Here is a 23,921-nt window from a genome sequence, read left to right as displayed (position 1 = left end):
GCAGTCGCAACCTTGCCTCCAACGTGGTTATGGTTGAGCTGCCTGGGTGGCACTCGGGCTGCCAGCAGCTCTATAATTTTTTGCTGGGCTCGACACATTTAACTTTTCATTGCATATTTAACCCAATTAAAATGATAGGGGCAGTCTCTTTTGTATTTTTTGCGCTCTATAAATTAATTTTGCTATAACATTTTTTTTTCTGTCTTTATTTTTATATTTTATGGCCTGGCAAATTTCGGTGGCAGACGAGGCAAAGTGAACTTGGGGCTGTTATGAAGCGGCAAGCGCGTTAAAGCATTAAAGGAGCCACGCGCAGCTGAGTGCTTGCCAAGGATATTAAACATGTCCTTTTAAGCCATTTACATTGGCTGCACAGCCCTGCACAGCCCTACACAGAGCTGAGGGCGTCGACAGCCATAGATAAGTCACTTGCTCTAGCTTGCCAACTACTACTACTTTGACTACTACTGTTGCGGTGGGGTTTCAATAAAAAGAATAGCTCGACGTGGTTACTTTGCTTAAGCAACAGAGTTATGCTGCGATAAATTGAGAGTTTTTCAGCTTGTTCTTTTGTCAGGCACTGAATTTAATTATAAATTGCAAACATTTTACGAAGAAAAACAATTACTTCAAGTGCTTTTGAGGCAGTCAACAAAGCATAATAAATGAAATCAGCCCCAACACTTTTTCTATGGCAACTCACAAATCAACACGCGGCTTGAAATTAAATAAATCTAACAACAAACACAAAGCAAACCGAACCCTTGAAGCGTAGCCAAGGCCTAGCCCCAGGTGTTAAGGCGTGGGTCTGAGTGCTGTCATGTCAGGTTCTGGGAAAACAATAGAAAAAACAAAATTTATATGTATGTATATGCTTAGCTCTGCATAATGGCTTCGTATTTTCATGCTAAATCACAATTTAAAGTATTTTTTCAGGATAATTTGTTAATATGCTGGCAACATGAGCTCTGTCTCGGATAAATGATTTTTGACAAGCTCAGTGAGTCTGTTAAACAAGAAAACACATTTAAAGCTTAACTAGCTGCGGCAGTGAACGATTTAAAAACACTTTGTGTAGCTAAGCGCCTTATTAATTAAATAATATTATTTACGTATGAATATGCTGCGCTACTTTATTTAAGCTTAGTGCACACTTAAATCTTACAAAATGTTGTAACCTTTCTAAATTTTTTTTAGAGTTTAATTACGAAAATTAAATAAGTTTGTTAATATTAACACTGAAGTTGCTCTAAGCTGTAGTTGTGCTAACGACCTTTTTGAGCTGGCGTTCATATATCATAGTTGCTAAGGCTGCTGCTGGCGTTAGCTATGATTGACTTTTATTACATAAAATTGCAATTTATTTTACTTAACGGTAAGGCAGCAACCAAACGAGCCATGCCAAATGCCGAATGCTCAAACAAAAACAGCAACACCAACAGCAGCAGCAACAGCAACAACAACAATAAGTGGAAGCTGCGTTGTAAAAATTTGAATGAAAAGTTATAAAGAAATTACGTTATTTATCATACGCAATGTTGTACGGACTGCGGCTGCCACTGCTGCTGTTACAGTTGCCATTACAGCAGCTACCCCAAACTGTTTCCGTTTCCGCTCATTTATTTGCCCCAACTGTCAACTACACACACATACACAGTTAAATTCAGCGCTCGTTTGCTTGTAGCTTTTGTTGTTGTTTTTAGCGCATTTTTTTATGCGAAAAAAAGTTGCGCTGCGTGCTTGGTGCGGCATTTATACAAATATTTAAATTTATTGCTTTTGCGGTTTTATTTTCTTACTTTGCGGCTCGATTGATTAGCTATGTGGCCACAAATTCAAACTTTGTTGACAGCTGAAAATTATTATTTAAATTGCATCGCATGCGACGGCAGCTAATAAAAAATGTATTACAATCGTTGGCCAGCCAGAGTCAGAGTCACAAAGCATTCATAGAATTCAACGACTCCACCTTAGCATTTACTTCGGGGGGTGGGGGCGGCCACAGTGCAACCTTTTGCGTGGTTGTCAGGGCCAATGCCACAAGCCAATGGCATGCCAGGGAGTCTGCAATTTCTAAGTTGCCCTGCGGCGCTTTGGGCTTGGAATTCTTTCGTTATAACGTCAGACAAGTTGAATTTATCGACTCACTTGCCAAATGCAAGGCGCACTCGGCAAAAGAGTTGTTTGCTATTTATGACTGCGCCAAGGCTGTGCAGAAGTTGTTTCGCTTGCTAGCACAACTCTCAGTGTCTGCGCTTTTGGGTTTGTTGACATTTAATTGACATACGAGCACACCAACGAGCAAGAGCTTGAGAGTAAGAGAGAGAGTGAAAGAGAGGGAGGGGGAGGAGCAAGCGAAGCAGTCAACCACATAACAGGCAACAGGCTATGTAATAGATCATCAGGCGCATTTGTTTGTTTACCAGCTGCAGTCAGCTACAACGAGCGTACCAATGTCCTTGCTCTGTTGTCCTTGCTGTAACCATTTTTAAAAAGCTTATTTTTCACTGCAGACCATGGCTTCACATTTTGTTACGCTTTGCACTTCATTTCGCTGTCAGCTCATCCTTGCTCGCTATAAATATAGTTTACTCTCTCTCTCTCTCTTACTCTCTGTCGCTGTCTCTGTCGGTCTGCATGCTTTGGTCGTTATTGGAACGCTCGCTTGGGCTATTTGTTATTTGTCCCCATGGCTTGGCGCCACTGACATGCATGCATCCATCGCAGCCAGTAAATATTGCCGAATATATGCGTCAATAAGTAGATAAATCGCAGCGAGTGATAAAATTAATTTGTTGCCCAGCTAAGTAAGCACTGCCGGCAGCATATCGATTGATGGCCCAAGGATAATTTAATCCAAGTGGCAAATTGCTCTGACACGAGTGCTAATATGTACAGAAATAAGTTGCAGGATAACCAGAGGATACGTATTTATGCATTTTCGATTGAAGTTGAATTTTATTTTTAGCTTATTTACGTCGGCCGCCAGGTGGCGGTCGAAAAGGCTTGCGTCGGGACTTGGAATCCACAATAAGCACGGATTGTCGCTTGAGAAAGTTGCGTGAAGGCACCTCGTTGTCGTCATCAGCCGTGGCCACTGTAACAGTTGGAAAATTAACACATGCATAAGCAGAGCTTACACTTGAGAGCTTACCCGCTGGCGGTGCCTGCTCCGGCGAAGATGACGAAGTGCCTGCCGCCCGCTGCGCACGTCCGGCAAATAGATTGTAATAGCACAGCGGCATAGGCTGTGGCTTCTCGCCATCGAGCACGCTGGGCGACTTGGGTGGCTGCTCCAGCTGATAGAGGTCCTCCTCGTCCTCGTCCTCCAGCTCCAGCTTGGGTATGTCGAGTGGCGGCACATCTTCGTCTTTGCTCAGCTCTTGGCAACGTTTGATTTTCAGCTTAAGTATCTGAACAAGCACAACAACAAGTTCTGGTACAAGAGTGTTCTGTGTCTCAGCTGCAAGCGCGGCTAGTGCTTACCTCAATCAGCTCCTCGTCCTGCGCCTTGTGCGTAAGGAAGTTGGGCAGCTCGGCAACAGTTACATGCAGCTTAAGCTCACGTATGTCCAGATTGCTTTCGTCCACCTCTTGCACCTTGAATATCATTTCGCAAATTCGCTCCTTCAGATATTTCAGCACGCCCATCGACTTGTCGGCCGCATCTGTGTCCTTTTTGCGCTCCTCCTCCTTGGCGGCAATGCTATTTTTGATCTCCTCAATGACCTCTTGGTTGCTATGACAATGTAAGCTTTAACTTTAGGCGGGCACAATGAAAAACATAAGAACTGACAGCACTTACACTTCACTCTCCTTGACATCTGAGAACTTGGACGCCTCCAGCTCATTGGAGAGCGCCTCGCGCTCAGCCTCCAGATTTGCCTTCTCTGCCTCCGCGGCCTTGCGCAGATAGGTGAGCCTGGCTGCCGATTCCTTTTGCGCGCTAAAGCGCTCGAATACCTCAAAGGGCGAGGTGGCGCCAGAGGCTTCCATAAGCTGCTTAAATAGCGTCTCCATGTCGCTAGTCACGCTCTCCAACTGCGAGGCAGGCTCCTCCTCACCGTTCTCAGTCTTGGCCGTATGCTGCTCACCCGAGCTGGAGCCCACGCTGTCCTGATGCACCAGCGTCTTTGTCTCGGCAAACAGCTTGCGACCAATGCGTTCCAGCTCCAGCTTACGCGCCTCCACCTGTTTGCGAAAGTCCAGTGCCTGTCGCTCGCGTGTCTTCTGCGACAGATTCGCCTGCTGCTCCTGGCGCTGTAGTATGACCTTGGCGGCATCCCGCATCTCAATGGCCTCATTGTTCACCTCCTGCAAGCGTTCTATCTCCGACTTTTGCTCGCTCAGCGATTTCTCCAGCTCGCGCAGACTGCGCTCAAAACGCTCCGCGTCGTTCATAAGCGATGCCTCTATGGAGCGATATTTCTTACGCACATGCTCCGCCTCCATCCACTGCACATTGGTGCGGTGTATCTCGTTCTCCAGCTGGCAAACCAACTAGGGAGTAGGCAACTTTTATTAAATGCTGTTGCTGCTTGGGCTGCTATGCTTACCTTACGATTGGCATCCTCTTCCAAGGTCTCAGGCGGCTTTTCGCCCAGATTTTGATTTCGCGCCTCCTTGCTGTTCATAAGCCCACGATATTTCTCCATGAGACGGCTGAGATGCTGCTGACGCGACTTGAAACGATGCTTCAGCAGATCTACATGCTTCCGGCTTTCGGTTATCTTGAGATCAGTCAGAAAGAGCGCATCCTCGGCATTCTTGGCGCCTATGGGATATGTCACCTTGCCCACAACTATGCTGGGCGTGGCAGCGGACTTCTTGCGCGGCTCAGCGCTGGGCTCCTTGATGACCACCGGACGTTGCAGCGGATTGCGCAGACGACTGACCTTCACAGTCAGCTCCTTGATGTCCTTTTTAAGCGACGCAATGGTATCGCAATTAATGCGATTTTGCTTTTGCCAGTCTGCCGCATTGGCGGTCTTTTGGCCCTCTGAAAAGAATGCCCAGTATATAAGTTTATTATTAAAGTTTACAAGCAACTACTTACCTGCGAGCAGTATGCGCTTCTTAATCTCATTTATTTGTCTATTCAATTCGCCCAACTTGTCCGAATCCATTGTTTACACTGGCAGCATATAAGCCGACACCTAACCAACAAACAGTAAACAACAAAAATTGTTTGATCGTTTGTTGCCCCCGGCAACGAACTTGAATAACAACGCTCAGCGGTTAAGCAGTTAACACGAAATTTTTAATCATTTTCATAACTTTTTTGTACAACAAAAAATTTAATTTAATGCAAATAAATAAATAATATGGCTTACAGCGAGTCCTGTATGCATTTGTCTACAATGCTCATAAATTCGCCAGCGATCTGCGCATTGTGAAAGCGACAGGCCAGGCGCTCCATTCTACCCTTGACTGACTTGGCATAATTGTAGTGCGACCAAATGCAGCTGCTGTTGTCACTATCGAATGCATATTCCATGTGCCACTTTTTGTTGAGTTGCATATGCAGCAGCAGCTCATTGTCGTACTTAGACCTGAGCAGCAAATAGTAAGCGCCACGCGCAAGCTCCTGCCAAATCTCTAGTTGTCCTTCGCCTAGCAAATAAGTAAGTGTTGCATTAAATTCTGAGCTGTTTCGACTATAAAACTAACTGCTGTAGGCTATAGATTAAGTACTTCGGATTACCTTTAAGCTCCCACGACTTTAGATTATCAAAGCAATAGACTTTAGTGTGCCTGCAAAATATTTGCCGACCCAACTTTGTTACAACGCTGGCAGCAGCTATATCAGTATGCGCTGGCTTAGCTATTTTTATGGCAGCTGCTACTTTTGCCATGGGGCTATCAGACACTTGTTTGACGAGCGCTGGTTTTTCAGCGCTTTTGTTTTCTTGCGGCAACTTCGTATCGCTAGCCTCAATCTCAACCTCTAGCTGCTGATTGCAGCCTGTGTGTTTCGGCGAATTAGGCAAGTCTACACAGCTTGCCATAGCTAAGTTGAAATGAAATCAAACAATTATTGCTGCTAAAGTTAAGTGTTGTACTTAAGCTAACCTTTTTTTATGCCTGGCATACCCAGCTGCAGTTCGCCCGCCCCAAGTTGTGCCAAGTCTATCAACGTTCTGCTTTTGTTGAATTGCTGCGCTGCTTGGTTGACTTCCTCGCACTTTATATTTGTTAAGGAGCACGCGCTGCTTGGCCAGCATAAAGAACACAGCTTGCCAATGGGTCCGTTAAAGCGTTCAAACTCCAAGTAGGAGTCCCTATTATATAAACTGTCCAAGCTAACTTCTTGTGTCGATGCATCAAAAAGTTGCGCATCAGCAAAGATATAGTACGCGTCATCATTAGCGTCAGTGCCAAACATTTCGTTCAAGTCCAAGGCTTCCATTAAATTCAGTTTATTCGTGGACCACATTTTGGGCACTGTTAGTTTGATTTGAAAGTCAACAGAGTTGTCTGCTGTATTGACTGTCCAGCATTTTGTCAGTTCCTTTTCCAATTCAAAGTTAACTGGCGTTATGTTGGGCACACGATTCAGCACTGGCATCTTGGTTTTAATTTCGAATGGCAACAGCTTGGCTGCCTCCTGATTTTGTGCGCTTTCCCACATTAAATTGAATGTTTAAGCTAAACTGAAGTGTAATTTTTATTTTCCTATACAGTATTGCTTTAATGCTGTGTTAATAATGTTGACTGCTAGGAAATTGAACAATGTATTTCAAAGCTGCTTGTTCAAATTAATTGAAGCTAAATATAATAATATTATTGTGGCAGCTCTTGAGCGACAGTATTCAATTGTCTCGGCATTTTCCTTGATTCACGTTATACGCCCCAAAAATTGCTTGTCTCATTTGTGGTCAGCAGTCAATGAGGCCACTGCGTTTAATTACAATTCGCTTATTGTGCAACGATGCGTATGCGTAATCATAGGTATCAAGAGAGACATTGACATCAGACATGTTTCCTTCTGAGCCAAAACAAAGCATAGCTCAAAATATTTAAGGCCAGTCACATGTCAAAAGAAAAGAACAAGAGAAGCGTGTAAAATAGAACAGCGACTTGGCTAAATAAATATCTATGTGTGTGTGTACATACGATATATGCGGCAAATGGCAAAACATGAAACGAAAAACAAGCAAAGCAATGAAAACTGAAATTCCAATGCAATAACATTTATTTATTGCCTTACTCTACGTGGGCAAACAAAGAACATTTTGTAGCGACGAGCATTCGCTTTAATAATTCATCGAAAATGAAGACTCCATTTTGGCTATGTTGAGTATCGCATTGACCGACCACCACAGTTGATCACTCTCTCTCTCTTTATTAAAGAGTCTTTAGCTCACTCTCTCACACACACACACACATTGTTATTATTCGCAAATTGGTGTGTTTGTTGGCCTAAATGTTTAACCATGTTTACCAAGTATTTAATTATTATTACTATTATAAAGCAAATGCCTGCGCCACAAATCGCATAAATCTTGTGCACACAGTTTTGAAATTAATTAAAATAAATCCGCATGAGTAGCAACAGCACATGGTTACAACTGATGCTTAATGTTGCCAATAACAGCCCCAAACAGTCGCAATTGTTTGCAGGGCGGGCGGGCCGACGGACGGAAATTGCTAATAAGTATTTTTAGCAACAATGTTTACAAGAGCATGTTAACTCTTCAACGCAAATTAATTACATTATGTAATTTAAGATGATAAATGGCGTCAGCACGCCACCAAGTATGCTACAAAAACAAACACACGCGCATGCATACTCTTACAAAAATGTTCACATATATGTATATATTGTGTATATGTATGCATGCAAACATGTCGCTGATGGCGCTTTTGCTGATTATGTTGAGGTTATGTGTCACAAAGTCAGGTTCACTGACCTTTTGCTCTAAACATTCTCTCTGAACAGCCGAACAGGCCCATGCTCCAAGCAACAACTGTACATAAAGCTAACATACACACACTCGCACCCAACTGTGTGCTTTGTGCATGTGTGTATATTTTCTGGTAGGTGTAGGTGTGTATGCTTGTGTGTGTGAGTGTGTCCTGCAGCACTTGCTAACCCATCTGCCTGCTACCTTCGCCATCAGCCTGACAGCTGGCAGAACATTTTTGATGTATGCGAACGCAACGTAGCGAAAAATTATTCTAATTAGGGGTATCATCCCACAAAACGAGCGCAGCTTCTTCCAATTGGAAGGAATATGCATATACATATAAAATTTCTAAATGTTGCTTTTAATAATCGCTTATAAAGGGCTTGTTTAAAGTGGCTTAAGAGCATAAAGACTATGTGTATATAATTAATGATGCAGAGATGTATATATATATGGCTAGCGTGGATGCTGCTCGCAACGTCAATTTGTTGAAAAGGCTAAATGCTGTTTAGAATCGAATTAGATTCAAATTGGCAGCACTGATGCCTTAAAGCTTTCAGTTTAGTGCTGTGTCTGTCAACATGTCAGCTGAAAATGTTTAATTAAATGAAGCGTATAGCTTAAATTTTGGAATTCTAAAATATTTTAATTGATTGAAGCTCCGAAACTGTGCACAATTATTTTCAATTTGCATTCACCAAACGAATGCCGGGCATAAAGAGCTTTTGAAAATGCCATAAGCGCCAGCATATAACTTGCAAATTTATAGCAATAATAACATGCAGCGCAGACAGCGCTCATTAGAACTCATATAAATGTCTTTTATGAATGCTCAGATAAAATGAGCGGCTCGAGTACTTGTTTAGTGCTCAACATAAAAATCAATTTACGCTGTGCTTTTACGAGTCTAAGTACCGTGCCAGCCAACACTACCCATACATAGTATCCTCTCTGTGTAATGTATAGAGGTGTGCGTGTTGAACATTTATATAGCTGGCCACCTGGTTTCGGAGTTAGTTTTGAATTTTCACTTGCTCCGCATTTAGTGCTTTAGTTGCAACGGATGTTGCATGTTGCTGTCAAAGTGTCAATGTACAATGTTGCTCGACACAGACACAACCACAGACACAAAATACAGCAATAACAAGCAACTGATAATCATAATCAGCTGCTCACAAAGCCTAAGCAATTTGCATTATGTTTGCCACTTGCTTGTTGGTCGTCCTTTCAAAAGAGCCCAAACCAAATAGCTGGCAGCTCTAGTCGTAACATCAATTCAAGAGTCAGTGGCAAGTGTGGCAAAGATGGGTCGCTTGTGGTTGTGAGGGTTTCTGTTTGCTTAGTCGGCGTTGTTTGTTTGCTTTTGGCTTTAACGAAATTGGCACAACTGCCAGAGCTGGGGGATGGAGAATGGAGGACTGTTGGTGGTCTGACTGCGCTGGTCATGTGGTAGTCATGCTATGTTGACAAATTGTATGATGTGGCAGCAGCAGCAGCAGCAGCTTAAAATAGAGCTGCATTTAACAGCCAATTATCTTTGTAGCTTTGATTCGATTGATTGAATGCTCAGGCCTTAGCGCATTAAAGCAAATCTACATTAAAAACGAATTTCCGCAATGATTTGCATAAAATGTTTGGGCAGGTATTCAAAAATGCTTACAATTCAATCATTGAGTGATTTTTAAAGAGCATATTTAACAGTACACACACACACATACAAAACGAGAAAGAGAGAACTACAATAAAGCAAAATGATGTGCGCTTGGAAAACGTAAAAAATTCATGCACTAACAAAACCTAAGCGGACTGTGCGCTGTACTCTTCGCCCCCAGAGCTTTGAAGCGCTGGGATTATGACACTTTTTAAGCTTCGTTACTAGCATATTCAGCTCTTGCTTTTGCTTTTTGCTGCTGACTGAAATAACACAAAAAAGAATTCAATTAAAATATGCACACGAACAACATTGGGGCAGCCAGTGCCAAAAAAATATTGAGAGCGTAACGCTCTGCAAAAAAAAGGCAAAAATTACAACAACGACTACAATAGCAAAAAGTATAAATCAGCATTACAAAGCGTTAAATTCTGCAAACAAATGCAATTGTTGCAACACTTTGGAAGCTTTAACTTTCAACACAAAATTATAAAACTGTTGCCGCTACACAAAACTAATTTCGTTCAACTAAATTTTCCACATTTGTGCTTTATTTGCTGCACTAAAATGATTGTAAATTTTTTTTGTGTTGTGCAATTGGACACCTTTTGCAATTTTTGGTAAAACACACGTCCCATAACAATACGCAGGAGTGTGTAAAAATAAATTTATCTGTCGTGATACCGCCCACAAGCATAGGGCGGCCAATAAAATGGCCAGCGGGGGGTGGCTCAGCGCACAAAGCTGCGTGCAAATAAAATGCAAAGCCAAATTTACGGGCACACAAACTTTAGAATTAGCGGCGGCACAGTAGATGGACTTGGTGAGTAAATTTTATAGCGAGCTTTAGTCAATATGTATTTACATACATATGTATGTACGTACATATAGAAATCAAATTGGATTTAGCGTGAAATGTATGTAGAGTACCGTAAATATTTTTCAATTCAATAGCTTGCTCCGTTGACGGTGCGGTCGAGCGAGAGCGGGAGATAGGGAGCTAGGTGGAGTCTGTTGGTGGGGTTAAGCATATGCAGTCGTTGTATGACCAATGATTTCCCCAGGGGGCAGCAGAGAGCTGAAGTACAGACACGGCCGCAGTGCCAAAAGTATTGGGAATCGCGTGCAAATGATTTACCGGATTCAACTGCCACGACACGCAAATAAAACCAAACCCACAAAAGAAGCTCCAACTGTAAACTGAATAAGTGGAGGCCTCTCGTATATTATGTGCACATATGTGCGTATATAGGCCGCAGCCACTGTAAACCCCTTTTTAATGCCGGCGTAAATATATAAACACGTACCTGCACTGAGAGAATATTTTCGCAGCATTAAATATTAAAATAAATCTCAAGCTTATCGATAGTATCAATTAAAAGCGATGAGCATCCCACACGCAAATTTAAACTATAGCCAGTCGATTCTAAGAATTCCATTGCCAATCAATACCATTATATCTATAAATATAGGCGCTGACTTTATTTATGTTTTTTTATTTTTTTTGGCAAGTGCAGCTATTTATATACAAGCTATATATTATTTGTTTGTGGGGGCAAATTTTTGTCGCTCGACCAAACTTTTCGGGCAAATCCGGCCAAAAACTCATTTGCTTTGATGGCGTCAAATTGATTTGCTTGCTAAGTCGTTTCCTCAAAGTTAAACGCCAGCAAGTGTGGGACCCAGTCGAGACCCTAAAGCCAAAGCTTTGTGCGTTTGGCTTTTGGTTGAGTCCCTTTGTGTATCTGTGTGTGGGTGCGTGTATGTGGGTGTGAGTGTTGGGTATTCATATTTGAATAAATATGCGTTTATTTGATAGTCGATTGGATTTTCAAGCGCGGGGTGACTTAGCTGTGAGCTATGGGCAATAGCCATATAACTTTTACTTAAAATACAAATGTATGTGTATGTGTAGCTTTGGGTCTATTGTCAAATTATACATAGTATAAACTTTCTTAGCTTTAAATTGCATGTTGACCTGACTGAACTCGAAGTGAGTAAATGCGTAGCAGTGGTCAATGGAAAAAGGTGTTGAAGCTATTCGAACGCTGGCATAATGTTGCCTTTGGTCCAAAGTATTTGCTCTTTACGAATCTAACAATATCGATATCGTTGAGCATGCTGGGCGACACACTGGAGCAGTCCTATGAGCGTTTTACGGGTCAGATTGTGGGCTGGGATCGCACTCGTACCTTACGCATGGGCATATCGGGCTTTACAGTGGGCATTGTGTGCCATTACTGGTACCAGTATCTGGATTATTATTATCCGAAGCGCACCCTGGGCGTAGTGGTGCGCAAAATACTGCTGGACCAGCTAATATGCTCACCTTTCTATATCAGCGTTTTCTTTCTAACCATGGGCGTGCTGGAGAACCAAAGCTGGGAGGAGATGAGGGAGGAAATCTATGATAAGGCCGCCACACTGTATCTAGCCGAGTGGACAGTTTGGCCCTTGGCACAGTTTATCAACTTTTTTCTAATTGCACCACGTTATCGTGTATTCTACGACAATATCGTAAGTCTCGGCTATGATGTATTCACATCCAGAGTGAGGTACAGAAAGAAAGAGCCGGCCATAAGGGAGAACACACATGCATAACTCACAAAAAAATAACAAAGAAAAGAAATTGTACATTTGCTTGTCTTGAAAGTTGATGAAAACGCACAGCATGCAAAAATAAAAATTCTATTGTTGTAGCACATAAATTCAAATCTCTTGTTGGCACATGTGACGGGTTGACGAATAGTCCAGGACACAGCAGCAAAATTTAAGACTTGACAAGCAAATAAATGTGTGTGTGTTGAGTGTGTAGCTTAGTCTGGCTGATTAGAATTATGTATGTATATTATTAAGTATACGCAGCGTCGTGTGTGTGCTAAGCAGTTATTAAGTATACGGCCGCATTTAGCTGTGACAGTTAGCTTTTAAGCTCAGCATATATATTTAAAATTTATCTATCTCTACTTCACACTAAATAAAGCTTATTTAAGCATTTTTTGTAGATTTTCAACATTTTGCGCAATGCTCTGCCGACTGTTAATAAGCAGAAGGGCTGAACGTCATGCCGCCCACTTGACAGCCACTCGGCCTTTAAGCACTTGATGATGAATTGTGTCAAGCATACAAAACAAAAACAAAACCAAAACCAAAAACAACAACAATAGCTGAACTCAACAAATTCTGTGCCAAGCACTTCGAATATAAAGCAACCAAATTCAAGTGGCAACATTGATGCTCGCCCTAGTCAACATTCACACCCAACACAGCGCGAGGGCGAGCGTGAACGCGCTGTCGACTAATCCAATTTAAAGCTCAATCTGTAACACCATTTGCCGCTCTTCTTTTCATTTCATTTTGTCTGTGCTATATCTTATGTCACGAGACACACAACTTGCAAAAAATACTTTACGCTTCGCTCTGCCCCTTTTTGCACTACGCACGAAGGGTTCATTTATTTTGGTTTGGTCTATGCCTTGCTGACTCCTATACTATCTTGCAACATTGGTGATTTAATTTAACAGCTTGCTAGACTTGGACGCATGGACAGGCGTAGTTTTTTTTTTTCCGGCACAGCACGTGTCTGCTAACCCTTATATACATATAAACAGCTCCATGTGTGTGTGTGTGTGTGTGTGTTTGCTTGGGGCTAATGTGTCTTAAATGAGAAAACGTGTCGGTGGCTTACCTTTTTATGCATTTCGAATTCAGTCACGCCAGCGTTAAGTACAGCTGCTGCTTAGTAATAACTTCATCTAACCGCTCCACACATTCACATCAATGCGCAAATAAACAAAAGCAATCTAAAAGCCAATCAAAACTTGAAAGTTAAACAGTTGACATCATAAAATCAAAAAAATACTAAATACATAAATTATACAATCAAAGCTGTCGACAGCCAATTGCGTGAATATGCTGCGTAACTATTTTGATTTAATATTAAAGTGCATGATTATAAATCCCATTTGTTACAGCATATATTTCACTTAAATTGTATTGCCTTGGCAACTCCGCTAATTAGCATTGCCAGACGACCATACAAAGGCACAAAGCAGAGCAGCATGTGTGTGTGTGTTGAGTGAAAGAGATTTTTAGGGCTTTAATTGCCGCTGTGGGCCATCCGAACATCAGAGAAATGTCAGCAGTTTGCAGTTTTGTTTGTACACGAAATTACATCAACTGACGTCTAACAAACTGCTGAATGAAGTTGCCAAAGTTGAAACAACCTGTTCGACTGACAGCTAAATTCTAACCGTAACAACGCCTCTAACGGCAACTGCATGTGTGTGCATGCACTGAGAGAAAAACTTGAAGTGATTCATAACTTTGGCTTTATATTTCTATATATTTATTTCGGGACAGACGTTCGTGTGCCTTATATTATTTTCGCTCAGTGTATTTGCGCTGCAAATTGCTCAGAAGTTGTTACAATGCCATTTGCCGTCATAAAACTCTATTACCATAGTAAATCCGCCAAAAGCAGTCTACTTAATTAGCAGCTTGAATTGCGGCTCTGATTGTATTTTGCAAACGCAGTGTGTCTGTTGTTGCTGTTCATAAAATGATAGCTGACTGCTGCCTGGCACCTGGGCGTATGCTTGATGCCAATTTGCCAACGTTGCGTATACTTAATGAAGCATAAATTAGTGCGAATTCAAGCCAATTTAACGATTTGTTTTGCTTTGTGGCAACAATTATTATGCTGACTCGTTGCTTTAATCAATTTAATTTATTATTAAACATTGTGTAAAATTCATGGGCCACTAGACTGTCTTCAACGAAAACCGCTCAAATATGTTCGTGATTGAGCCAAACAGAAGGTACATTAAATCGGTTTCAATATTGCCAAATAACAAGAGCAATAACAATAACAACAATCAGAGCAAACTACAACGACACGGCGCACAATCAAAATGAGAGCAACAAATTTTAACGAGCACAACAAAAAAAATAAAAACGAACCAAAAACGCCCCCAACGGGTTTGGCAGATTTTAAGCCGCTTTTGCTTTTGCTGCCCACCTAGGCTGAGGCTGCCACCAGCCCACAAAGCACTGAAAACAAAACAAACTCTCTTGTAATTACAAAAAGTCGCGAGGGAGGCACAGAGCTTGACAAATGATGGGGTTGAGCGAAGCAAAGTGTGTCGAACAGTAGGCTCTGTAATACACACATAGAGCGAACAAGCCGGTTAACCAGGATAATAGGATGAAACAAATGCAAATACAACTAACGCTGAAGACGGACAGTGTAGGCGCGCTGCCAAGCGAACTTCAGTGTTGACGGGCGCTGCCTGCGGTTATGCCGGCAATTCTCACAAAAAATAAAAAATAAAATAACGCAAAAGAAAATCATATAAAACGCAGAGCTAAAAACAAAAAGCAGGGCCCAAAAGAAAATAACAAGCAATGCTGCAGAAGACATTTCCAACTGTGTGTTTTTGCTTTTGTGCTACTCAAAATGAAATGGGAACGGTAACGCCGCAGGCAATGCTGCCGCTGTTATCCTGGTCGCGGCTTGTAGTAAACACGATTCGCCGTATATATTAATGCGCCAGAGTAATAATGCTCAGATACAAAAAAATGCATAAATATTTATGTGCTGCCAGCAGAGGCTGTGAAACTGTTTGAGTTACGCGTTTGAGTGTGGGCGTATTATCCTTGAACTACTGCGCTACTGAGCTGCGTATTAACTATCGATTCAAGCATTGATAAAAACGCAAGAAAGTGCAACGCAACTTAAGCTTAAGCTCAAGTTAAGAACTAAGCATCCAACTTTAGAAAACTTTTATATAAGCGTAAAGGGAACAAGAGCTTGAAACTTAGTTAATTGCTTGTATTCTTCTTAAAAGTATTTGATCGCATTTATGGGTAAATAAATTGCTTTATTTAATTATTTTCTTTTTCATTCGTCTCTTCACAATCCACAAATTAAGTATAAATTCGACTAATTCTATTTTCCAGGATTTATTTACTGCAAATGTTATTAACTTACATTACTTGAAAATATTACATTTACTAAAACTAAATGTTGTTTGTTTTTAATTTGTTTCTTTTCTCATAAGCAAACGATCTCATCTGCTATTCTGTTAAGTTTATGTTAAGACTAGGACTGTTAAGCGTTTATTAACATAAGGCAGACTAACTTAAAATATATATTTGTAAATATTATGTTTTACCATCGACTGTAAATTGTTACAACTTATATATAACTTAATTATCTATTGTATTAAATGTGCTAACTTGTTGAGCAGTGTTTATGCCCTTCGTGCTGGCTTAGAGGGCATAGTTTACCACGCTTAAGACCACACATAAGTCTGCAGCTTTGCTTTAATGCGACATTACCGCATTGATACTGAAATGCTTCAACTGTTTTCCATTAGAATCCATGCAGGCTTGGCTGCAATTAATGTCCATTCAGTGAGAGCTTAGTCCATGGCTGTCTGTTGGTCGCACACAGTTGGGCCAACAGTTGGTTGCACACAGTTGGGGCAATGAGACCGCACATTCAGCCAACCCCACATCCACCACCCCAGCAGCAGCAGCAGCATCAGCATCAGCGCGGACCACCGCCCAACTCGCCCCTTATTGCTGTTTGCTCGGCTCCCACGTTACGAATTCACGCAGCGCGGCAATTAAAACCTTGCATTCAAGTTCTGGCCGCGGCAATTTCAAGTATGTATTTTAATTTCCCCAGACGCGCAAAAAAGTGGCAAGCGGCAAAGCCATCACCATCAGCAGCGCCAAAGCAAAAGCCAAGCCGAGCCAGCCCAAATGAGAATCAAAACAAAAACATGAAACTGAAGCGAAGCGAAGAGTTAAAGATTTTTAGCGGCGCATGCGCTCGGTTTGGGGCGACGGCGAATTCCGTGGAGCATCAGAGTCGAAGCTTTCACTTTAGTAGTTGCAGGACTGTCGACGCATTGAGTTGGCCCCCAAAGGCAGACGCATCAACAGTCGCCTGGGCTCCCAAAGGCAACAAACGATACGCGCGCGACAAAAAAAAAATATAGAAATATTTCTGTATTAGTGCGTGTGTGTATATATGCGTGTGTGTGTGATATTGAGACTGAAAAATTAAAGCGCGCAAAGTGTTTTGATTGCTAGCGAGATGGAGCAACTGCGTCCGCTAAGCTACGAGGAGCTCTGTCAAATGGAGCTCATGCAGCAAGCCAGTGGCAGTACAGCGCCCGCCACAACGGCCGAAGCCGCTGCTGGTATGCTGCCCATTATGGTCATACCAACAACAATGCTAGCGCCTGGTGTGGGCGTGGGCGTGGGCATGGGCGTCAGCGGAGGCGCGTCCATGGGTGCAACACAGCCGCAGGTTAATGTCGGCGGCGTCGGGCATTATTATCAGCTGCAGCCCACGCATATTTTAACAAGCAACTCGGAGGCAAACGCCGCAGGCGTCGGCGTCGGCTTGGGTATGGGAATGGGTATGAGCATGGGTGTGGGAGTTAACGGCGAATTGGCGCTGCTGCAAAGCGGCGACGAACAGCTTCCACATGGCATCCAACTGCAACAGCTTCCACATGCACAGGCCGTCAACTTTCTCTGCACGGGCACTTTAAGCCGCGCAGCTCCAAAGCCAGCGTCAGCATCAACCGCAGCAGCTGCAGCATCAGCAACGCTACCACGCAGCTTTCAAGCCAATGCTTTTGTCACGGACACGGATGTGGGCAGCGACTTTGAAGGCAGCGAATGTGGTGCCAGCGGCACCACCACCACTTGCATGCCGCATTTTCGCTTCAATGGCTGCGGCCTGCAGTCAACGCACCAGCAACATCAACAGCAGCAGCAGCAACATCAGCAGGACGCTGTCGTGGGCTGCGGTTCGCTCTCATATATGATGGGATCGCTAGCAGCGGGCGGCGCTATGCATGCTGGCCGCTTTGCAGGTACACTGACCCGCAATCGACGTCCCACAGCAAAGCGCGTGTCCTTCAAAGGCGACAATTTGCCGCCGTCGCCACCAGCCGTTGAGCTCGAGGACAGCGCTGCGCCCATGCATATGCCAGCAGGCTTGCCCGGCGGCTTGGGTGGCGCCTATGTGCACTTCGACAACTACTACCAGGTGATTGTTTAGCTTTAGCTTTAGTTCCTGCACTCCAGTGCGTCCGTTGAGCCTTTCCGCAGTTGTTTTGCTTGCGCTCTGGGAGTCCCAATGCCAGTCCAGACAGTCGCCGGTCATCGCCCGACGCACAAAACAAAAAACTCGTTAACAATGCGACAGACAGACAGACCTAACAGTCAGACAGACAGCCAGACAAAGCGAGACAGACCAACTGACAACTTACACACAACACCAGCGAAACAATTGCAAATAAAGCGCACGATAAAATACTCTAAAGAAAAGTTGAAATGGGATCATTAAGCTGTTAGAATTGGGCAAGTCTTTTATAGAAAAAAACGTACCATACTCGTAGGGCCGCCATATAAAAGTTTCTACTGCAAGAACTTTAAAAAGATAATTTCTAGATTCATATATCATAAGCATAAACATAACATATATTTAATATGAATTATTTATGTGCATTATTTATTTGCAAGTCATAGATTTACATATTGACATATTACTCTTACTAATCAACTTAATATTATTTTCACTATGAGTAAATATGGCTTGTATCAATACATTTTTATTGTACTGTTTAATTTAATTTTATCTTTACTTTTAAAATCTTCTACCAAACTTATTCTAAATGTTGCTATGTAGTTACTCATTATTACTTATTGCATATTTTTTATATGTATTTATATATATATTTAGTTTGTTTGTGATAAAAATCCATTTTAAAAGTTGCATGCATTTTACATAATTTTTCTTAGAAATTCAGATTTAAAAAAGTTTGTTTGCAAAATGTATTCAAGTATGAAGTCGTACCCATTATAAAGAGCTTACAAATTTGCAAGTTTTTGCATACAATAGTCATAAGTACACTGCGCTGATTAAAGTGTATAACTGTGTAAGTTCTGACTACCGTCAGCAATCAGTTTCAGCCGCAGAGCTGGGCTGCCTGCTGTTGCTGCTGCTGCCAATTCAGATGTTGTTGTTCACTTTAAAGTTGAGCAACGGTAGAGAAAGGCAGAAATTACGGCGTGGGCAACAACATGGCGGTTTGTGGGTGAACAAAACAGCAAGAAGAAGAAGAAGCGCAAATAGTGCTGAAGTGTGCACTGCGATGAGGACATTTGGGGGCGTGTGTGTATGTGTGTGTGTTTGTTTGTGTTTATGGACAAAAAGCAGGCGACAATTCTTTCAGTTTTTGTACCACCATTATTGCTGAGCTGTTGTCCATCAGCTTGAAATGCCCCGAATGACATTTGGCACAAAAAAAGGGAAGCCTTCTAACTAAAAACTTGCCGACATTGATGTGAACAGCAGTCGGCACCACCCCTGTTGCTAGCCCCGCCCACACTAGCCAGGCTGTTTATGCAGGCTTTTAGGCAGCATGGCCACATGGCGCTAGACAAATGGGAATGACAAAAAGTGTTGGCATTTAAAGCAGAAACTTCCACAACTGACAAATTGCACCAATCAAGTTTATAAGCAATGTATATGCGTTACGTTTAAGCAATAAATATTTGCCTGACTGCACGCTAAAAAACTGCAGTCGAATTAAACTAATTATAAACTCAGCATTGTGGCCGAAACAAGCTGTAGTTAACTTTAAATTGTTGCTGCTCCTGTCAACTGGCTGGTTGGTCATTAATTTTGTAGCAGCCACAGTGGCGCGAAATGTGGCTAAAGTTGCTTTCCGTTTTACCTGCCTCCACTCACTCACACAGACAGACACACCCACACCCACAAGCTGCGATGGCAAACTAAAAAGTTAGCATGCATATCCGCCAGGCGCAAACCGAGAAGCGTATAACTGGCAACGGATCCAAAAGTTTTGCGTATTTTATTTAAGCGCCAACTTTGAGATAACCAAGCGACACTGCCAGCCACCAAATCAAAAAACAACAACAAAAAAATGAAAACCAAAAACGTATAAAAAGCAGCTTAGAAAATTTGTGAGTGTAATTGCGTTAAAATCATGCAGTCAAGTTCATGTGAAAGTCAATTGATAGCTTTGCTTTTCAAATATTTACATTTAATTTCAAAATGATTGCCCCAAGCTGCGGCTTTTAAGTAAATTTAAGCTGCATTCAACTTTTGTTGTTGCTACCAGCTTAGTCACAAATACATGCCTCTGTGTATGTGTGCATGTGTGTGTGTCTGCGACCTTTGTTGAGGCAGTACTGTAAAGGCGCTTAGGCTAAGCTCATGCTACACTCTGTGAGTGTGTGCGTGCCCCCAAGTTAAGCAAATACACAAAGGAATATTTAAAAATACAAACTTTATACAAATATTAAAGTGTTAGCCTTAATTTAGTTGCACTTTAAATTTCAAATATATATAATTCATTTCTTTTATTGCACTCGCCACAGTCTAACTGCTGCGTTTTTCTTTTTATTATTACTTTACAAAATGCGACTGCAAACTTTTGCCTTGCTTAATAAAAGTTAATTTCGCCTGCCTGCTGCTGGCAGCGGTAAAAATTCATAATTAAAATAGTTTCAAATATTACAACCATCCAATTATGTTGTTGAGGGTTTCTTTTTTTGCTGTTGTGTGAGGTTGGGGGGGGGGCTGGACCGCTGCTTAGTTTCATATTTCAGCCAACTTTATGCTTATTAATTTTTGAGCGTCAAGTGTTTCTTTGTGCTACATTGCTCATACGCCAGGTGTGCAGCGTAATTGGGAGCACAACTATTGAAATAAACACAATGTTGTGGGCCCTCAAGTACCCAAAGTTCCAGTGGCGAGTGCAGCCTTCGCATTTTCTAAAATATTATCACCAGAAATCTATTTAGTTTTTGCGGCCCAGCTGTGATTTACTCGCAAAGTTTGCACTAAGCCCAGTTGTCATTATGCAAGTTGCCAAATACGATTTGTTTGTAAAACTTCTATACGCGCGCTATATATGGCATTATATAAATCATATTTTGGTTGCCAAAGTTTTCGCACCAACAAAGTTTGCCTGTACTTATTACTGGGGCATGACTGTCAATTTGGAACACGCCCCAACTCCCAAGCCGGCGTGCCGTATGTGAATTATGAGTATTGCCCTTGCCTAATTATGTTGCCTTAACCAGCTTGTATATATGTAAGAAAATAATGCTTGTTGCATTGATTTTAACTTGCTGAATTTTGTGATTGGCTTCATTAAAAAGTTTTTTTTTGGAGATTGAGCTGTCGATGTTGATATTTCGTGGCAAGTTATGTTTATTACGCAACGTTTCAAAGTTTGCAACTGTTTTAATTAGAGCTAAAAGTCAGCTCAAGAAACTTGAACACACTTTTAATGAAACAACTTTTTCGAGTCAAGTCAATATCGATATGACTTTGCCAGCGCCACAGCGTGCAGGCGGCGACTTGGGAGTTTGGGAGGCTGGGAGGCGTGGCTGCAGTTACGTACAGTAAATACTTGACTTCGTCTAGGCCAGAAGCAGTGCACACAATGTTTGCTGCTGACAAAATTGTTGGTAAATAAATTTTTAATTGAAGCCAAATATTTAATTCAAAGCACTTTGGTCAGAAAATATTTATTAAAATTATTTGCAATTGCTTGAATCATAAACATAAACATAAAAAAATGTACAATTATTGATTTCGACATTATTATATGCAAACTTTATAATTTTTGTATATTTATTTACTTAATACTAGGCATATTTGACTAGAATTTGTCGTTTTTATTCTTTGCTATATATTTTTTGTAGGTTTAGAAGGTACAGAGATACTGACAGAGCTTTAGCTTTTCTCTTCAATAGACAACGGGCTTTGGCGGCCTGCCAGATGTCACCGAACACTCGAACATACGGCAAACGCTTTCCTGCCAGAACTCGATCTCCAACAGCGACTCGGGCGGCGAGATAGCGAGCATACAAAAGTCCAAAGTCTTTGGCAGTGGCATGGCGGGCGGCGTTGTAGTTGGCAGCGATATTGCTGGCATTGCACTCGATACCAAATCACCCACAACGCCCGCTCCAGGAGCTGCGGCCGCCGCGGGCGTAGCTGCCAGCAAGGCAAAGGCAAGAAACGGCAATGGCGCCGCACACAAGACGCGTCGCGGTTCCTGGCTTATAGCGCTGACGCTGGTAAGCGCCATCTGTCTGCTGGCGATTGCAGCCACGCTGGCTTATCAACAGTTTTTCATGTCGCCCAGCCGCAATTCGCACGCGCAACGTTTGCGCATTGTGCGGCGTATTCTGCGTGAGGTGCCGCTGGTCGATGGACACAATAATTTTGCATGGAATGTGCGCAAATATGCACACAGCAGTCTAGAGCTGGTGCATCTAAGTCACGATCTGGATCACAAGTCCATTTGGGCGCGTCCAGGCTGGGCGCAAACGGACATGGAGCGTCTGAAGCAGGGACTAGTTGGCGTGCAAGTTTGGTGCGTATATCCTTGTAACTAATTATTTAACTATTAGCTGTTTGCTCAATTACACGGCTTAACTGCAACAATTGCTGAATTGAATTGAGAAGCCACACACATCTACACAAGAACAGAATGCAGTGAAGCCTGCTGCAGACAGCAATCTGTATGCAAACAAGGCATGCACACGCACCTAACAATTACCGTAGACAGATACTGTCCAAGTCACAAAGAGCACGCCCACTCCCCACAGCCCACTGCCCACAGCCCTTTGCGCCTTTTGCATGTTTGCTTTGGCAAACAGCTGCCAAATTTAACAAACACCTCTGACCTGCCGCTTCAGGGCAAAAAGCCAAACTGCATTGCCAGCCAGCCAGGCAATTGCCAGGCCAAAAGTATATTTTCCCAAACTGCACAAAACAAGCGCAACAAATCAGCAAGCAAAAGCAGCTCTGCCAGTGACGGCCAGAGAGACATTGCTTTCAATTTAATAGCTTAAATAGCAGCACTTCAAATAACTTTGATAGCTGTTTGCAAGCACTTTAATTAGGCGTCTGCTAAATTATTATCGAAACGCTTAAAGTTGCATGTGTTTACTTTACAGTCTGGGCAAAGAACAGCATATTTTATTACAAGCTTAGGCGCTTACGCAAAATGCGAGTTGTTTGCTTAAACGAAATTATATGCTGCATACTTATTGGGGCCAACTAAATATAAGTAAATTGTTGTCAGAGTTTGCATGCACTTAAATATTAAACTGTGTTAGCAGTACAGTAATTAATATGAACTCGTTAACAAGCACTTTGTGCATTGACTTTTTTATTAATTAAAGAAGGCGACGGTTTTGCATAAAACTCAAATAATGCTTAACAAACTCTCAGTTATGCTTTTTATTTGTGGTTGTGAGTCTGTTAACCAAGGCAAATATAAAGAACAGAGTTTATAGCCCTAAATAAATAAAATAGAAGCATACTTCAAATATTTCAAAGATAAACAAAGCTTTTATTTATTTTATGCGCAATAGAAATCTTTCAGTTAGATGTTAAATGAATGCAAAGAACAACATTATAACTTTTTTTCTTGACACTCGATAACTTTAACAAATTGTAACTTGCATAACATTGACACTTCTTAATATTTTAATTACTCCACGTTAATTTGCAATTAATATAAACGAGAATAAAAGTTTTAACAATTTTAACCAAATTTATGAGAAATTCAAGCAAACTCAATAAAAACCGTATGTCAAATCTGTTTAAGTATTAGTCAATGACATTAGTAAGCATTGTATTTTTAACAGTAATAATTAATGGAGTCAAATTTATATCAAGCATTTAGATTAGTCTTGTCCTTGCTCTTTTGTCAGCTGCTCCCCTTTTATAGTTATGTTTTGCTTCGAGACAGCTTCGACTTTTGCTTGCGTCATTCTTTGCGCGGCTAAATATAAATGTACACAGAATATATGTTAATATATTTATGTATGCATATTTAATTAAGGTCTCATTAAATCATACTTGTTGTATACCAATTAAGAAATGAATTTCGTCTACAAGAATCTCCAACTTTTCTTGGGCCACTGCTGTCTCGTCTGAAAATAATAAAACTCTTAAATTATCTGATCTAAATAAATTATCACCACACACAACGTGAACAGCGAACTTGTTCTGTTATAATTTTATCTATAAGATAAAAATACTTGTGTGCAAAAGAGAACATAAGTGACTTAATTTATCTTTGCGGGATACGAATCGTGAGTTTATTATTGAAAATTCTAACGCAAGTTCTAGTCCATCGATATAAATTTAATGGGCGACTATGAGAGAATAAAACGAGAACGAAATTCGCGAAAACAAAATTAAATCCACTTGGTTCAATTATTTCTTCTCGCACGTTGAATAAATTTTCCCAAAATTATAAACTCACTAGATTTTG

General features: G+C 41.6%; 4 protein-coding genes across 5 annotated transcripts in view; 2 read left to right on the top strand and 2 right to left on the bottom strand.

Moving 5' to 3' along the window:
* Positions 1-23,921, top strand: part of LOC108601059 — a 58,162-nt gene that overhangs the window by 31,340 nt on the left and 2,901 nt on the right. The window contains exons 1-2 of one of the 2 annotated variants that reach the window (XM_017988951.2): positions 16,606-17,635; positions 21,382-22,007. In XM_017988951.2, coding sequence (XP_017844440.1) covers positions 16,670-17,635; positions 21,382-22,007 — 1,592 coding nt within the window. In that variant the 5' untranslated portion in view covers positions 16,606-16,669. Of the gene's footprint in view, positions 1-16,605; positions 17,636-21,381; positions 22,008-23,921 lie in introns of those variants that run through there. The other variant, XM_033293778.1, reaches the window with a different exon arrangement.
* Positions 2,970-5,126, bottom strand: LOC108599414 (unconventional myosin-Vc). The gene is made up of 6 exons (XM_017986233.2): positions 5,057-5,126; positions 4,557-4,999; positions 3,806-4,500; positions 3,487-3,739; positions 3,155-3,413; positions 2,970-3,097 (listed from the first exon to the last, which is right to left on the bottom strand). The coding sequence occupies exons 1-6, from the start codon at positions 5,124-5,126 to the stop codon at positions 2,970-2,972; spliced, it is 1,848 nt and encodes a 615-aa protein (XP_017841722.2).
* LOC108599077 lies at positions 5,311-6,711 on the bottom strand. The gene is made up of 3 exons (XM_017985865.2): positions 6,073-6,711; positions 5,705-6,010; positions 5,311-5,613 (listed from the first exon to the last, which is right to left on the bottom strand). The coding sequence occupies exons 1-3, from the start codon at positions 6,629-6,631 to the stop codon at positions 5,330-5,332; spliced, it is 1,149 nt and encodes a 382-aa protein (XP_017841354.2). The 5' UTR covers positions 6,632-6,711; the 3' UTR covers positions 5,311-5,329.
* LOC108599254 (mpv17-like protein 2) lies at positions 11,473-12,259 on the top strand. The gene has a single exon (XM_017986051.2). The coding sequence runs from the start codon at positions 11,563-11,565 to the stop codon at positions 12,160-12,162; it is 600 nt and encodes a 199-aa protein (XP_017841540.2). The 5' UTR covers positions 11,473-11,562; the 3' UTR covers positions 12,163-12,259.

Source organism: Drosophila busckii, chromosome 3L (genome assembly GCF_011750605.1).
Source record: "Drosophila busckii strain San Diego stock center, stock number 13000-0081.31 chromosome 3L, ASM1175060v1, whole genome shotgun sequence".
In the NCBI taxonomy this organism is placed as follows: Eukaryota; Metazoa; Arthropoda; class Insecta; order Diptera; family Drosophilidae; genus Drosophila; species Drosophila busckii.
Note: the sequence above shows the minus strand (reverse complement) of the source record. Positions and strands in the feature narration are given on the sequence as shown.